Below are 17,152 nucleotides of genomic sequence, written 5' to 3' on the forward strand. Positions count from 1 at the left end.
ACTGCCTTCAGTTGGTTGCAAACATTTTCTGTGGTGTGCACTTCACCTCAACCACTAGTCGTACCAGTACCTTTCCAGTTTAGTCACTAAAGCACAGTTCCGGCAACTGAGGAATTGCACCACTGAGCTCTGCCTATTCAGCAATCTATTTTCTTAGGTTTCTTTAACTGAAACACACAGGAATGAAGAAAAAACCATTTAAAACTAAAAGAAAACACACAAACACACCTATGACTTATTAAAAATGGTATTGAAATATACCGTTAAAAATTTATTTACATGCAACATGGCATATATCTAAACATAATCCAAAATGGGATTTTATTCTTGAACGGCCTTGCTGCAGATAGCATGTTGTAGAGAGAGCATGCAGCAGTTGAAAAATGCCTATTCAGAGTAATGCATTGCAGGTACCAGGCTTGGGTCTAGAAGGTTCGGCCAAGAAAGAAAACCTCTTCATTCAGAAAGTCTGGCAAAGCAATCTCAAGGAAGCCCAGCTTCGTGTAGAAGTCTACCACATTCTTGTCCCCCACTGTTACTTCAGAGAACACACCATGAGACCCTGCATGGGGAAAACAAAACGACCATGAGCGCTTCTGCACAGAAGCTAATTTGACACAAATTTCGTAACACATCTTTGTACAGGTAAATACTCAAAAAATATATGGAGAAGGCAAACAGCAGCAGTTCAACTTTGTTGTGTTTAGACAGGGTAAGGGTTGCTATGTCATGCTGTGCCACCCACTTCAAAAGCTTTTGTACTGCTCATCTAGATTTATTGAAGATGCTCCATACAATTTCGGAAAGGATTTCAAACACTGACACACTGTATGGGTCAAGCTACCATTGTGCTGCCCACATAAGATTTGTGTACTATCAGCATCAAATGAAATGCGAACAACACACCTGAAACGCGAGCACAAAAAATCAAGCATACTATTAGAAGCTGGAGATCAAATACAGGCGCGTGCTATTAACATTTCAGAAGAGCGGTCTTTTCGGCTTAGATGGGAAAATCAACTGCTCATGTATTTTGCTTCCCTAGTATAATATCTGCGAGTTGTGCTGTTCGCGTTTCAATTGACGCTGATAGTACATGCAGCAGTATTTTTGTATGGTGGAAGTATATTACAGTAGAATCTTAATAATACGACTCTCAAGGGGTCGCGAAAAAGTCATATCATCCGAGATTTCTATCATACAAAACCAACAAAATCTGCACGCAGAAGCACAGGGAATGCATTCACATGGATCTGTTTACGGCTGACAGGATTTATTGACTGTTGTGACACTGCTCGCAGTGTGTACAGCGCGACTGGTGGTCGCTAGTTGGCGATGTGTGAGCCAAGCTCCACCGCTCACGCGCGACCTCAGCGACTGCAAACTTGTGGTGTGTATCGTGCGACTGGTGATCGTAGTGTTGGCGATGTGCGGGGGCGTGTGTGTAATAGTGCTCACGGTTGCGGTTGCACGCAGCTCATACATTCTTATCGTCTGTAGTAGTGCAGAAGAGCGTTCGGTACATCCGCAATTCTGCACATCATACAAAGGTCTGTCAAAAAGTAACGCACAATCCTCCATAACTCAGTAATGGTAGCACTAGAAAAATGAAATTTTGTAGGTCGAAGCATTCGAGCTTGGGTCCTTTGAAAATACCACTGAATATGTGACCCATTCTATTCACTGCACTGCAGCCACCTTTATTTCCAAAACGTGACCGCATATTCTTAACGCCCTTGAGGTTTGTCATTACAGCACTTTTTCCACAAACGCAATGAACTCATCATCTTGAACCTGTTTGCCACGCAGAGGAGTTTAAAATCGTCCGAACAGATAGAAATCCAATAGTGCTTCATGAATGAAATACTTAATGAAAGCATTGTGGACAATCCCCCAGAAAATCTGCTGAAGGTCATCACATGCATTGTTCCTGCTTTGCATCATCTCCCTTGTCAAGAGCCACGGAGCCCAGCGAGCACAGTATTTTCTGTACCCTAAGTAGTGATGTATCTGTCATTTTGAATGAGTTCATGAATTACTGATGCGTTTTCATCGGTTGTGTCGCCTGATTGTCTACCTCAGGGGTTCTCAAACTGGGTTCCGCTGGCTGCTTTTGTGGGTTCGTGAGCACCCACACTGGCCTGTGCCACCTTTCAGGTACACTTCTAGTGGGAGAGACAGCCTAGTTTGTTAAAACTCATTTCAGAGCGTTAGCTATTCTTGGCTCTTTCTCAGTTCCATGCAGTCATGGCGGTGCCATCCGGTGCATGCAAAGAGCTGAGCGCCAGCAACAGTGCAGCGTATTTACGTTTTGACAGGAGCGCCAAAGGCGGTGGCAGCGGCTCGTACGGCAAAACTGACAGCGTGCTGAGACACTGCTGCGCCCAGCTGCGCCAAAGCACGTATGTTTAGAATGCCCGCAAGGTGGATTGCAAGGGGCATGGCACACAAAGCGATGTGTGTTACGTGCACTCGAGCGCATGGCAAATGAAAGTGTGGGCCGCACTGCCCAAGACAAAACAAAGCGTCTGAGTCTCACCGGCATTTTTCAGGGTGATTAAACGGCAACGGCAGTGCTGGGACAGTTTCGCCGGCAAGCCCATTTGTGCCGGAAAGCCAGTATCAGCCGAAATTGGGAAGAAAAAAAAATGCTGACACCGCGTTGATGCCGGAGCGGCAGAGAGGCAATAGAGAGTTTTAGTATTGCGGGCTTTGCGTAATTGCGTACATAGCGGAATAGCGGGTCCCGAGTGCGCATGCGCAGAACGCTAACGGGGAAATAGCGTTAGCGTACGCACGCAATTTTCAGAATTTAGCGTTGCGGCAGTTGCGGCTTTTGCGCCTTTAGCGTGGAAACATGGCGGCGTCCTTTCAAGCGAGAGCCGCCCGCTTCAGCCGATTCCGCAGTCCTTGCGATTCCGGTCGGCATGTTTACCGGCAACTACTGGTGTTTTCGCTTTTTGCTATGACTTACCTTGCTTCGACGATAAAGTTTCAGCTGCAATTCAGCCCAGTTTTTCAGATACGCTCTCGATTCTGGAGTGCGCAAGCCTAATGGAACCTCAAGCTGCAATGCTACCGTCTGCAACTGCCCGAAACGCAGCCGAAACCTAGCACAAACGTCCGGAACGAGACAAAAATAGATTTGAAGCTTTTTCGCGCTGTTTTATAGACTTAAATTATGTAAAGTGAGTTTATATTAAATTTACAAACATTTTTTGAACATTAGACGTCACGTGACGGCAAATATTCTTGCTCCAACGGCTTGTAGTTAACATTGCCTTTACTAGATGGCGCCACTGTTTTACATTTTTATTTAATTTTATTTCAATTTCGGGGTCATTTTGCAGGCGAAAATGAACGCTGCACTAATAATTAGTTTAAAAAACTCGGAAATATTATACTTTGGCGAGTTAGCGGCAATGTCGACCATTTTAGAAGGACCGTTGGCATCCATGTCAAGCAGATGGCGTTTAGCGTTTTCAAAACGCTATACTAAAACTGTCTGTGGGGATAAGTTGCTTGCGGCACGCTAACGTAATTTCCCTTAGGTCCGCTATCACGCTAACGCTATACTAAAACTCTCTAATGAAAGCCAGACAATGCGTCACATAATTTGGCGTGCAGCCGAGTCAGTAGAGTGCGTGAATGCGGGGGAACGTTTGTCTTGCGACTACTGCATTCTTGTCTTGGGGTTGGAGGTCTGAGCATGAGCGTGAGATGGACACTCAATAAAAAACCGATTGCTGAAAGCTAGAAAAACAAACAAACAAATGCTTACAAAAGTGAATGAGACAGCAAGAAAAAGGCACACATAGGCCATGCATAAGCAACACCGACCAACTGTGATGCTTCTGACAACCGATTGTGAGGGGGGTTCCTTGGCACATGTTGAAGGCTGTTCAAAAAATGTTTGAGAACCCCTGGTCTACCTGAATGAGGCAGGACCTAGACTCCGCAATCACCACGCTGAAGAATAGTGATTGAAGACTGGAGCCCCATAGACTGGCAGCAGTTACTGCAAATTGATGTTGCTGAATTATCGACGAATGTGTTGGAAGAATTCAATCACTGCACTTTACCGATGTAGGGTGTCGCGTTGATCATCCATGGTAGCTTAGATGAAACAACAGGAAACAAAAATTAGGTAACGATTATGGTATCAAGCACCAATGCTTCTAAATACAAAATTTAATTTACCCAGTGCTTACCATTACCAAGCTACAGCAGACTGTGCATTACTTTTTGACTGACCCTTGTACACAAAGCATTCCAGCCAGGGAATTTTACAAATTCGTATCAACCGTGATCATATACTTAATTTTTGTAATTGGCAATAATACTGTCCAACAATGAAGGTATGAGAAACGTGACTGCCAATTGGATGTCAAAGGATGTCAAAAGAGGCACCTAAAGGCGCAACCTGAGGAAATGTTGCCTCATGGTTTGAGACTACTTTCTGGCAAAAGAAAACACAAAAAATGAGTACTTCGCTTTATCATCCAATACCTCACATGGCTTTGCTGCAGCCAAGAACAAATGCCATGTGAATAAGGCTGATCAAAGATCAAGAAATAAACAATCAACTGCTTTTTGGGCTGTTACTGTTATCACAAGCCAATACCCACTTCCTGTTGGCGCTTGCGTTTGGTGACATGATTCTACAAATGCAACACCCTTTACCATGATACTTCAACAATTCGTTGAAGTTATGCCGAAATATGTCATCAAACACCAGATTTACAGAATTACTCATAGTGCCTGTTGTGAACACAATGTCGCTGTCCGTTGATGACAGCGTTGCCACTGGCTGGCAAAGAAATCGAACTTCCCTTGGGTGCACACCTGCCAAAGTGCTGTTTTGTCATCACTGACTATAAACACCAGCACACTGGCACAGTTGTTAGAGCATTCTGTTACTGAGTACGAGATCACAGGCCTGATTACTTGCAGCGGCAGCATACTGAGAAGAGCAAGTAGCTAAGATTCCTATTAAGACTGTAATAGATGTAACCAAAGAAGGTAAATAAATTCAGAGTGCCTCACTAGTGCCTCACACTGCAGACGCCAGGATTGTGTACCGCCAGCAGTGAGTAGCAGTGCGATCGCCAGTCGCGTGACATGAAAGTGAAAGGCAGCACGTGACCAGCACAGTACCATCGTCGTAAGTCAGCGGTGCTGTGTGGCCATAAGTAAACCACTTAAGATGTATACAGATCTGCATAAATTCTGCACACAAATAATGTTCATTTTGGATCATTAATTTCTCGAAGGTAAGAAAACTTCTAGTCCTCACCCAACTGGTGCTTTAAATTTCCAGATAATCTACAGCATGCCACTATTTAGCCTAGAAACATATCCCTTGGCTGTATATTTTTGGCAAAGGCTGTACAGTCATGGACAAATGTTCACGGGATGTGAATTTACGGGAAAAAATTCCTTCACTGCCTGTTTAGTCAGTCACCTAAGGTATTGGTTCCAGTGAATGCAGATGATGTGCACCCTCATGCTTGTAGGCTTTTCACTGACCTGCTTTACCTGACAGCAGAAAAACGTTTTTATCAACGAGCCTGCATACTGCAAACTTTTGACATGTATTGTGTACAGTCATGGACAAAAGAAAAGCTGGGGTAATAGTAGCTGCATGTTTGTAACAGTTAACTTTGATCAAATACCGAAGAAATAGCATATGCAATGAATGAGATTATGCAAAATGATATCAAATACATTATAAACTTGACCCTGTACATCCCTTTCATTGTTTTCAGTGTTTGGCAACCAATGCTGAAACATCATCCGTGCAAACATTCATTATAAGTGGGCTCAAGTGTACCAGGTATCCAGACTATAATAACTTGCCACCTATTTCAATGGTGCCTAAACATAAGCACTTTCTTAGCTACAATGCATATTAGCAAGACTGCTTTTCCGTCTTTTACACCACCTAGAACAATACAATTGGCATCTTTTTGCTACAGTAGAACCCCTCCATAGTAAAGTAGCTCCGATCAGCAAAAGTCTTCGCTACATCAGTTGTTGGTGATGGCATGGCTCTGACTATGCTCTCTGGCTGCTAAGCACGAAGTGCTGATTTATTAAAGGAACACTCAAATATAGCCATTTCTTCTTGAAAAAACTAACAAAAAAATTATGGTAGTCTGTGGAAGGCAAAATGGGACCGCAGCTCCATTTTACTACAGAGGTTTTACTCGTATAACAGAGTTTACTATAGCCGGGTTCTACTGTGTTAGTATGTGGCTTGAGACCAAGTTTTATTAGTTACACAACTGATTCCATGAAGAAATGGCAAATGTGTCAGCAGATATCAGAACAAAGTTTGGGAAATACAGTGCTTTCAAGATAACTGTTGCCGCCCAAACTGAGAACCACGCATAAAAATACTGAGACTGCGTTATATGAACATCAGTCATTATTCACTTCAGGAGCAGGTCATTTCTTAGCTAGGGACGGAAATTAAGAGGTCTCAACCGCAATACACAAACAACTGAAGACTCACCATTTGCTTTCAGTGCTGCCAAAACACAAGCCAACAGGCGTTTAGAAACACTGGAATCCATTATCGATGGCAGCATGCTCATTGTTACACGTGATGGGTGGTGCTTGTATACAATGTCTGGGATTGTGATGGTCCTTGAATGGAAGCTGTTCATTATTTCCTGAAAATACAATTACACAATGTAAGTATAGTGCTTAAAACTTTATAACTACAAATGTTAGCATTATGGTGCTTAAACTTTAAAATATAAGCCATGCAATGTATCAGCCTTCAACGAAGAAACAGCACTTGCCAATTAAGGATTTAAACTTGAGAATGACCAATCTTGCAATATGTAAGCCCTCATCACATACCTGGCTCATTCACTGGCACTGTTCTGCTGCCTAGCAGAGCCAGCAACATCCTCATTCAAAATTCAGTGCACAGTCTACCACACAACACACAAATGGGCTGTACAAAAGAGGAGGAAGGAACTTTCTTATGATACTGCCTCTATGTTGTGGGTACATGCATGCACAACATTTCAAGTGAACCATGTACCAATCACTCTTGCTGTAAGTCTTTCTGCTGCAACTGTGGAAAAGGTCAACCCATAGAGTACCGCGCAATGATTTCTGGCAGCACCAGACAATTGACTTTCAGTCTCCTCAGTGTCACATATGCTTCAAGGTCCTCGGGGCTGTGGGCAACTTTTGTCCCAACCACTCCAGAGCTTAGAAGTGCCACAAGTAATACGGCCGCCTCACTACAGGCCACAGCAGGAAGCCTAGAGGCCTGTATGTTTTGCACAAAAGCTGTAGTGCCAGCAGCAGATAAAATGTGATCCTTCAAAAATGCACTCCGAGGAGTATTCTGCACAGTGCGAGGCATGTTGAGAAACTTCTTGTTCAAGGGGAGCTTTCAAATAAACGCAGTTAACATGCCTAAGGTGACTGAATGTTTTTGTGCACCTCACAAAGCATATGTACTATCGCGCTCAATATGAGTTGCAACGCGCGGTCATCGACCGGGGCTCGTTCCGTGGTGTGCCTCCTCCAAACAGTCGCTCGGAATTCTGGGAGAAACTTTTTCCTGAGCGGAGATGCTGTTGTTTCCTGGAACAGCAGTTTCTCCCAGAATTCCGAGCGACTGTTTGGAGGAGGCACACCACGGAACGAGCCCCGGTCGATGACCGTGCGTTGCAACTCATATTGAGCGCGATAGTACTTCATTTTGATGCACAATTTACCAATGGTCACACAATCTAATGGCTGTTTCTGCCGTTAACTACATGCATGCGCACACACTTGTGAAAAACGAGTGCACTGCTGATGAAACACAGACTTGCTGAAAAATGAAAAGCATATTTAAACAGATTTTTATTTCCCCCACTAAGGGCCTCACGTTGAGTTTGGCGGGCAGGGCCCAGGCTCAGACCTCAGAATGCAGCCTGTGCAGTGCTCTAGAATCTTCCATGTTCCAAGAATGATCTCTGTACTGCAGATATGGGCTTTTTTTTAACAATTCTTTGAAGTCCTACAGTTTCATATCTTTCTATGTCCACAGATGCCTTGGGGCTGTGGTTATGAGGCATAAGCATCCCACACTTACTACCTTCAGTTGGTTGCCAACATTTTCTGTGGTATGCACTTCACCTGAACCACTTGTCACTCCAAGTAGCAGTACCTTTCCAGTTTAGTTATTGAAGCACTGTTCTGGCAGCATTGCACCACTGATTTCTGTCTATTCAGAAATCAGCCTATTTTTGTTTTCACAATTTATGCGTGAGATCTGTAACAACATGAAAATGCAGCAAAGTGTGGGGTGCCCTACATATTGGTCTGCTGACACTAAGGTTTTTTTATCTGAAACACAATAAACACAATAAACAGACACCAAAAAACTTATTAAAAATAGTATAGAAAAATGCTGTTGAAAATCTATTTACATGCAGCATGGCATATATCTAACCATAATCCAAAATGGGATCTTATTCTTGAACGGCTGTGCTGCAGATAGCATGTTGTAGAGAGCATGCAGCAGTTGAAAAACGCCTATGCAGAGTAATGCATTGCAGGTACCACGCTTTGGGTTAGAAGGTTCAGCCAAGAAAGAAAACCTCGTCACTCAAAGTCTGGCAAAGCAATCTCAAGGAAGGCCAGCTTCGTGTAGATGTCTACCACATTCTTGTCCACCATTGTTACTATAGTCCCCTACTGTTTCTGACTGATGTTTTTGAGCACCTCCCAAAGCATATACACTTCACCTTGATGCACAGTTTACCAAAGGTCACACAATCGAATCACTGTTTCTTCCGTTAACTGCATGCACACACACACACACATATGAAAAAAAGAGTGCACATCCAAATAGAGAAACTGATGTCTCACACTAGGTATATATGGACACATTTAGCTGCAACACCACCAGCAAGTCATACCTCAGCAGGAGTGAGCATCTCAGAGGGCTCCTTGACAGGTGCAGGATATTTGAGGCACAGTTCGGGTTTCCAAGCCGCTTCTAGTTTCTTGCTGAACTGCTGGGCATCAAGTGCTGCCAATGCATAGCCGCATACTCCAGTCTCATCTTCCACAACAAAGCAGTACTCATTGCTCAGGGTTAAAAAACCACCAACCAGCCTGCCAATGTGAGATATGAAAAACAGAAATGAAAACAATCAGGCTGTACCAAAACAGAAATACATCGCCACCAATTTCTACGGACGCAGATAGGTCCAGAAGCAATATGAACAAGCACAGAGTTAGCACTCTCAGAATCTGTACCCTAGGCATCACAGCCTGCCTTCAGTTTCAGCATTCACAGAGACATGGATGAACCGCTTCTGTATACAATCCCTAACTGCAAACATTCGCGTGGAATGCTCTCATGCTCTTCAGTGTACACATACGAACATTCAAATATTCATGTCATTCGTGGCAGCAGTTTGGTTGTTAACAGGTTCCAACATCCTCAGCATGGGGTTGTTAATATCAAAAACAACTTTTAGTACTAATTCAGCACAGTGATGATGGAGACATTCAAGGTGATGGAGTTAAAGGAACACTGCAGACAAACTGAAGTTGGTCCTTATCAATGGATTACTTCAGTCTAGTAACACATGCTACTTACACTTCTAACTATAAAAGGCCAACAAATGAAATACAAGTGCCGCCATCACTAGTCAATTTCGCAAGTAAAGTATGGTGCACTGAGACGTCTTTTTTGGCACAGATCCTAGAGACTATGCTACACAGCCATTCCCTTCAAAACGGTGATCATAGACTCCTTTTCGGTATAGACATGAGTTTGAATCAAATTTTTACAAGCAAAATTATCAGCAATAAAGGCATTTTTTGCTGCCATACAGACATCAACATAGTCAGAACAAGCCGTGAAACTGACCTTAACAAATCCATCCACAAATTTTTGTCGTGTTCTGCTTTTGGAATGATGTGCAGCACATCAGAAAACATGGACAGCCATGTAGATTGTGCAAACAAGTGGTAAATAATTTATAACTGAATTTTTCTCTCTCGTGCTGTTCTGGTTTCAGTTTAAACTGCCAAACGATGGCTGTAACGTCGCAGCCAATTTAAGGCGACACGAGGCAAACAAGAACTGCAGTATGGTTACTGCTTTGTTTATTTTATTTCGAACCAACTCTCACATAAGTCTGCCCAACAGTTGGAATCATAGAAAAATGAACAAGCAGCAATTATATCATAGTTTTTACATGACTCATATGACCTCAACTTGTATGTTATGCAACAGCCATCAATTGGCTGTTGAAACAAAAACTAAAACAGCAGAAGAAAAACAACTCCAGTGTGTTGTCTCATCAAGCCAAGAAAAGTAGAGGACTTAAAACTTCAAGGCTTGATTGCCAAAAACACCTACCTTAATGACCATAAAAGTATAAATGTGTTTACAACACTAAGCATTCAAAAACTGAGCAACAGCTGTTCACCAGTATGTGAGGAATACTAGTGTTTCAAGATGCTTTTATAAATGGGTTAAGAGGAGACACTGGTATTAAAATGAAAATTTTTATTATTACAGATATTGTAATCAAATTAGGTATTTACATGTATTGCTTCCTCCTGTTTCAAATATTTGATTAGTTTTAGTATATCATTTAGTTCCCATATCATGGGAGAATAACAAGCCTAATTAGGCAGTTCATACTGGTTATTAAGACACCTTCCCTCAATATTTTTTGGATCTCACTGAAATAGCCCTGTAGCCAAAGACTTGCCATGTGGAGCTATGGCTATGCTATTTATATTGTTACATAGATTACTAATCATACAAAAATTTTCAATTATGTCAAAGCACCATATATGAAATATAATAAGATGACACTGTTGTTCACAAAATTTGATCGACTTGGCCACAAAAGAATAGCACAGCTCCAAATTTATTTCTTTCTGAATTCAATGGTATAAGATTAATAAACTGCACCACAAAAATATAACGAAAACCTCCATAAGGCTAGTCATGTGGGAAGAAAGCACAAAGTTGAAAAAATCGCATTTGAAGTGCACGCGCAGGCCATTCAGAGGTCGCTCGCTGTAGACGCCTCAGAAAACGGCAGACTGCAGACGTTCCACAAGGATTTCACAACAATGCATAGTATATATACCAGAATGTAGCGAAGAGTTCCAGCTTTCGAACAAGAACAAGATAGTGGCCACTGCGGATGCAGTTGTGGACAGCGACAGGCGCAAAGTTCTGCTGCATTTTGCTCCCAAATTCCCATTTCGGCACTTCGGAGGCATCAAATACGTAGATTTTTTAACAGTGGGAGGTTGATTTAAACACTGAAACTTTGTAGGTTGGCAGTTTGGAGTATACTGAACCCGAATATACCATTTTTGAGAAATAAAAATTTTTGCTATTCTGCTGTTCATTTGGAAAACACAAAAGCTAACCCACGCACTCCTCCCCTCTCTCGGCATATGGAAATCATTTAGTGGCACTATAAGCTGGCTGGTAAAAAGCGGCAGTGATATGAAATCTGATCAAGTAACACCTCACAAAGGGAAAAAAAAAAAAAAAAAAATTGCCGAGATAAACATTTATCACTCACTACTTTTGTTTGAACCTGTGACGTCACAGGTTCAATTAGCAACACAACCAAACAGAGAAAGAAATTGCTGTAAAACATGGCACATGCAAATATGGTGCAGCCAGCAGCAACGAGGACTCACAACAGAAGCAAACAGAGTAATTTACATTTCCGTGACTAGCCATAATCACAATGTTGGTTGAGACAACAGAAAAGGCTAAGTTAAAAGCTAAGTTAAGTACCTTAATTACTCTCGTAATTTGCACACTTTTTTTTTGTTTAAATTCGGTTTTCAAAAAAGCGAGTAGCAAATTATGAGGAGATATCACGAAAATGTCCTAAAGAAACTCTACAAGGTCGTAACGCACAACATACACAATGCGATTCCACCTGTACATCAACCCCACCCCCCCCCAACTCGCCACAGGGCTTTGACATGAACGCTTGCATCCCTTTTGCATTTGCACACCTCAGAGCATAATGGAGACGTTTCTAGACAATCAAGGAATCAATGCCTGTGCTATTAATGTACTGTCTGCACTATCTGCAGATATTTGTGCCATAGGAATAAAATGCAATCTTTTAGTTATTGACCACTGCAATGTTGATGTTAAACAACTGTGTTAACAGTTATGTCAACCGTAACCCCATGGTGGTCATCAATTAGCAACACTGCATGCTGCATCTTTTGTTTGCGCACAGAGAGAGAGTCCCTTCAATTAGAGACAATACTTACACAATTTTGAAAAAGCATCTGTTCAAGAGAATCAAGAACTATTCATTACAAAGATTACCAAACTTGCACCTTTCACAGAGCACAAATGTTTATCAAGAAATGCCAGACACAGCAAAAACTTGCTCAAAGCAATTTTCAACCAGGAATAACCAATTCCTTCCGAGCCCATCTGTAAAATTACGACAGTTTGCTTGCACACAATGCTGTCGCTACAGTAAAACCTCATTAATACGTACCCGCTTACCAAGTAGTTGCGGTTAAAATGTAGTTGTGTGAATTCCCCGGCGTAGCCACCATTGAAACCAATGTATTGGCTGACCGCTTAAAACATAGTAGCCCATGAACTGCCTACCGCTTAATGCGTACTTGCCGTCGCGATTTGGCTGGCGCCATGCTATTACGCAAAACGTTTTCCGCCTTTCCGAAGAGCATTGTCAACGTGCAAACCGCTGGCGATTCAACACTGCAGCCATTTCGGCCATGTCCCGACGAGCGCGACGATGTCCATGTCAATGGGGAGCCCGAGAAGCGTCGGCCGCTTCTGCGTTCTTGCGCGCGAATGCATCGTCGCCAGCCCTATCGCAGTAACCATCACCGTCACCCCCCACTCTACCCATGTCATGTGATCTCGCTACACCTCGAGGAAACCTCGCAGCGCGCGTGACGTGTTGTGGATGTGTTGCAGTTAGGCAAAGCGCGTCTTTGTTCCGTGTGCACGCAAACGGTGGGCACCATGCCGAAGCCTACGCGACCGAAGTATCGCGTGCTAACAGTTAAGGAGAAGTTGGACATTATTCGTTCAATTGAAAATGGAACTACGAAAAGTACACAAGCGCGTGCGTGGGACTTGCCGTTAACAACGGTCTGCGGCATTTGGAATGCTCGGGAGAAGTTGAAAAGCGGGGCCCTGTCGAATATGAAGAGGTGCCGCTTAAGGGGATCAGCTTTTCCGGAAGTGGAAGAAGCTTTAGTGCTGTGGTTGAAAAAAGCAAGGTCAGAAAACCTGCCTGTCACCGGACCTCTCCTCGCCGAAAAAGCGGAAGTGTTTGCGGCCCAGCTCGACTGCAAAGACTTTTCGTGCAGTAACGGTTGGTTGGCCCGTTTTAAAGCACGCTACAGCTGGTGTGCGGAGAGGCAGCACACGCGGACAAAGAGGGTGCCGAAGAATGGCAGAATGGGTTACTTCAACAAGAGCTGACCAGCTACGCCGCAGAAGACGTTTTCAACTTGGACGAGTCGGCACTTTTTTACCGACTTCTGCCCAACAGGACGCTGGCGTTCAAGGGGGAACACTGCACCGGTGGCAAGCTTTCGAAAGAAAGAGTATCAGTTGCTTTTGCGGTCAACATGACCGGGAGCCAGAAGCTGCCACTCCTCGTCATTGGAAGATACGCCAATCCAAGGTGCTTCAAAGGCGGTCGATTGCCCTCGGGGGTTATTTACAGGAGCAACCAGAAAGCCTGGATGACTGCCAAGCTTTTTGAAGAGTACATCCGGCTTTTGGATCGGCGTTTCATGGCAGAAAAAAGAAAAATCCTGCTCGTGCTTGACAACGCGTCCTGCCATTCGGAGTTAACAAACTTGGGCGCAATCAAGCTCTTCTTCTTGCCACCCAACACCACGGCACTTGCGCAGCCTCTCGACCAAGGCATCATTCGTTCGGCCAAGTACCACTACAGGAAGAACCTCCTACGCAGAATGCTCCTGGCGATGGAAAGCGGGAAGACGTACTTAATTGATCTGCTAGGTGCGGTGCACCTCCTAGCGTTCTCGTGGCAGCAGGTTGATCCTGCAACAATACAGAACTGCTTCGCGCGCGCAAAATTCATAGTAAGCGCAAGCGATTCCGAAGTCTGCGATCCCGCCGATGACTGCGACACCCTACTAACAGAGGTGTTGGAACGACAGGGTGGTGCGGAGGCTGTGAACTTCGAAATGTTCTGTGAGGTCGACAGCGACGTTGCAACCACTCCAGGCTGGTCGGACAGCGAGATTGTCGCCGCAGTTGCACCATCCCAAGGCGGTGAGGAAGACGCTGAGAATGAGGACAGCGGCGACGAATTGCCAACCGAAGATTTTAGCCCCACTGTAGCGGAAGCTTCGCAAGCATTGGTGGTAATGAGGGCGTTCGCCGAGAAGAGGGGCCTCATGGAAAAGCTTGCCCCCAGTCTCTCCAATTTTGAGACTGCTGTTGTCGCCGCACGGCCGCCACGGCAGCAACTGAAGATGACCGATTTCTGGTCGGCGGCACAAGAATAAAGTGCACGTACGTACGTGTATTTGTTGGATATTTACTGTGCCTGAATTTCTTCTCTTTTGGGGCGTGAATAATGGCAAATTTTTATTAGTTGGTTAAGGTGTACTACCGGATAGTGCGTACTATTCCCGCGTTCCCGCGAACTACATATTAACGGGGTTTTACTGTATATAAAATTCAAGCCATTCAAGCCCCCCACCCCTTCTCCAAAAAGTTGGTTTCTAACTTGTTCAAAGTACCCTTAAAGGCTTTGTGAGCTATATCACTAAATGGTATGAGTAACAACGACGACATCTGACTCCTGCACTAGAAGTGAAAAATTCTATCCTGCATGCTTACTTCACTCAAAAGCACATCGATGTCCTCAGAAGCCTCCATTGAAATTTGACCGTCACAACCGGGATCAAACCAGTTTCTTTTGAGTCAGCAGTCAAGCGCCATAACCAATGAGCCACTGCAGCGGCTTTCCCACATAGGCATACTCGTGCTTAGAGTGCATCACCTCATTCTAAAAGACGCCAAGTTGAGCACACGATTGCAAAAGAAGTTAAAGGGGACCCTGAAATGATTTCGATGGGAATATTCTAGTACAACAGATCTGTAGAGGTGGTATTTGTGGGCATTTGAGCCAAGTTTGAAAGCTCTGCGTGGACCCTATAATATGGGTGAGCTTTGAAGGCTTGCCCAGACAGCCCACTGACATCATCGGGGTGCGGGATGTGGCAGTGAGGTGTTGCCCTAATCAGTTGCTAGCTACTGTGAGCAGCGATTAAAAAAAAAAATTATTTCCAAATTATAGGGTCCACGCACAGCTTTCAAATTTGACTCGAATACCAACAAAGACCGCCTCTACAGATCTGCTACACTAGAATATGTCCATCGAAATCATTTCAGGGTCCCTTTAAAAAATACAAAGAGTACAGTAAAACCTCATTAATTCGACTGCAGACATTCAAATTATCCGGGATTTCCAGTTAATCGAGTTCGAATTATCGAGGTCCTACTGTATTTTGTCACGTTCACTTACAACAAACTGTAAGCACCCAAGTCTACAACAGGAGAACCTGCCCAAACAGTAACATATGCTGCTGCACTACATAAACCTAACACCACTTCTACAGTATTGTCAAAAATTGTTGACAACTACGTACCATACGAAAAGAAAAATTGGAAGGGACACTTTAACTCCACCTTAAAAAGGATTTGACGCGAGAGCGTTAATGAGTTAATTCCCACATATGTGAAATTGGTCATCCTCTACTTAACATTCACAGATCCCTGGGAGTCCTCATACCCCTCCTTGGCGAAGTGGTGCAGCGGTTGTTAAGTGACGCACCACTGCCCTGCGATGGCAGGTGCTGCCACCGGTGGGGCTTGTGCAACCCAAGTTGCTCTTCCCGGGCAACCACTCGTGAAGAATCATTGATTTAACAGCCACCTGCCAAGGTGGCCACTATGCTCACAATCTGGCGGACGGTTGTGATGACGCCACAAAATCTTGTGACCAAGGTGGCCCACCTAGGTGGCTTCTCCAGCGGGTGGCCACCTGGGCCACCCTATTTTTCGCTCACAACGCTGACCACTTATAACCTCGCTTACAACAGCACACAAAAAAAGTAATAATTGCTGCCACATAAAAACGATAAGACACTAAGATATGCCCATAACTATTAAATGGTCAAAGTTATAGGCTACTTACTTGTCACCAATGAGATTAGGAAATTCAGGAAACACTTCTGTTCCATCCATTCCATCATCGCATGTCTTTCGACACACTTCATAAACAAGGGGCTAAAACAGAAAAAGAAAGGATGAAACATGGGCACAGTAGTCAAATCTCATTATAGAAAACATGTATAAATGCATAATATAAAATTTGGTGGAAAGCGCATGCTAGAACAGTAAATTAAAGTCATTGACGAGACGGAAACTCCCCAGACCTTTACTAGAGAGCAGGTGGAGACCTATTCCAAAGTTTTAGTGCCATTTTGAAGGTGCTCGTGGCGATTACGGAGGCAAGGCCTCCGTAATCGCCAAGCACAAATGCATTAGGTTGGCTTCCCTACACCGCACTGCCAACACGTAGTGGTGGCAGGCCAAACAAACGCCAGCTATGGTGCCTGGTGCCTTCTTCACTTTACAGCAGTGGCGCGCGAAAAATGGCAAACCAGAATGAAAGCTACCACCGTTCACACAACCTCCTTGATGGCTGACGTGAGTGAAACATGGTTACTGCAAGGCTACAATCAAGACTGTCCACGCCACTGCTTGCTTCTGTGGCACTGTCGACGGGTGCACTACTTGTACGGGTACTACTTGGTCCTGGGGGGTTCGACCTATCAGTTTTATGGCCAATTGCATTCGGTGTATAAAGTAAGAATTGCATGCGCTTGCTAAAATCGTTTAGGAAGAGTTCAGTAGTACTTACTCGCATAATAGGCGCACCCCCAGTTCGGTCGCGAAAAATCAGATTTTTTTTATTTCCGCGCATAATAGGCACACCCCGAACTTGGCACTGTGATCAGTACTGTATTTACACAATTGCAAGCCGACACCTCCCCACCCCCACAATCTTTATTTTAATAAAGTTTTCGT

General features: G+C 44.0%; 1 protein-coding gene across 2 annotated transcripts in view; it reads right to left on the reverse strand.

Annotated features, from left to right (window-relative positions):
* Positions 1 to 231: 231 nt before the first annotated feature.
* Oga (O-GlcNAcase) overlaps positions 232 to 17,152 on the reverse strand; it is a 39,105-nt gene continuing 22,184 nt past the window's right edge. For both annotated transcript variants that reach the window (XM_089578690.1, XM_089578689.1), the window contains 4 exons: positions 16,257 to 16,348; positions 8,937 to 9,135; positions 6,518 to 6,677; positions 232 to 562 (listed from right to left, as the gene is read on the reverse strand). In XM_089578690.1, coding sequence (XP_089434816.1) covers positions 426 to 562; positions 6,518 to 6,677; positions 8,937 to 9,135; positions 16,257 to 16,348 — 588 coding nt within the window. In that variant the 3' untranslated portion in view covers positions 232 to 425. The remainder of the gene's footprint in view (positions 563 to 6,517; positions 6,678 to 8,936; positions 9,136 to 16,256; positions 16,349 to 17,152) is intronic.

This window comes from Amblyomma mixtum, chromosome 3, assembly GCF_055824585.1.
Source record: "Amblyomma mixtum isolate Tamu chromosome 3, ASM5582458v1, whole genome shotgun sequence".
NCBI lineage: Eukaryota > Metazoa > Arthropoda > Arachnida > Ixodida > Ixodidae > Amblyomma > Amblyomma mixtum.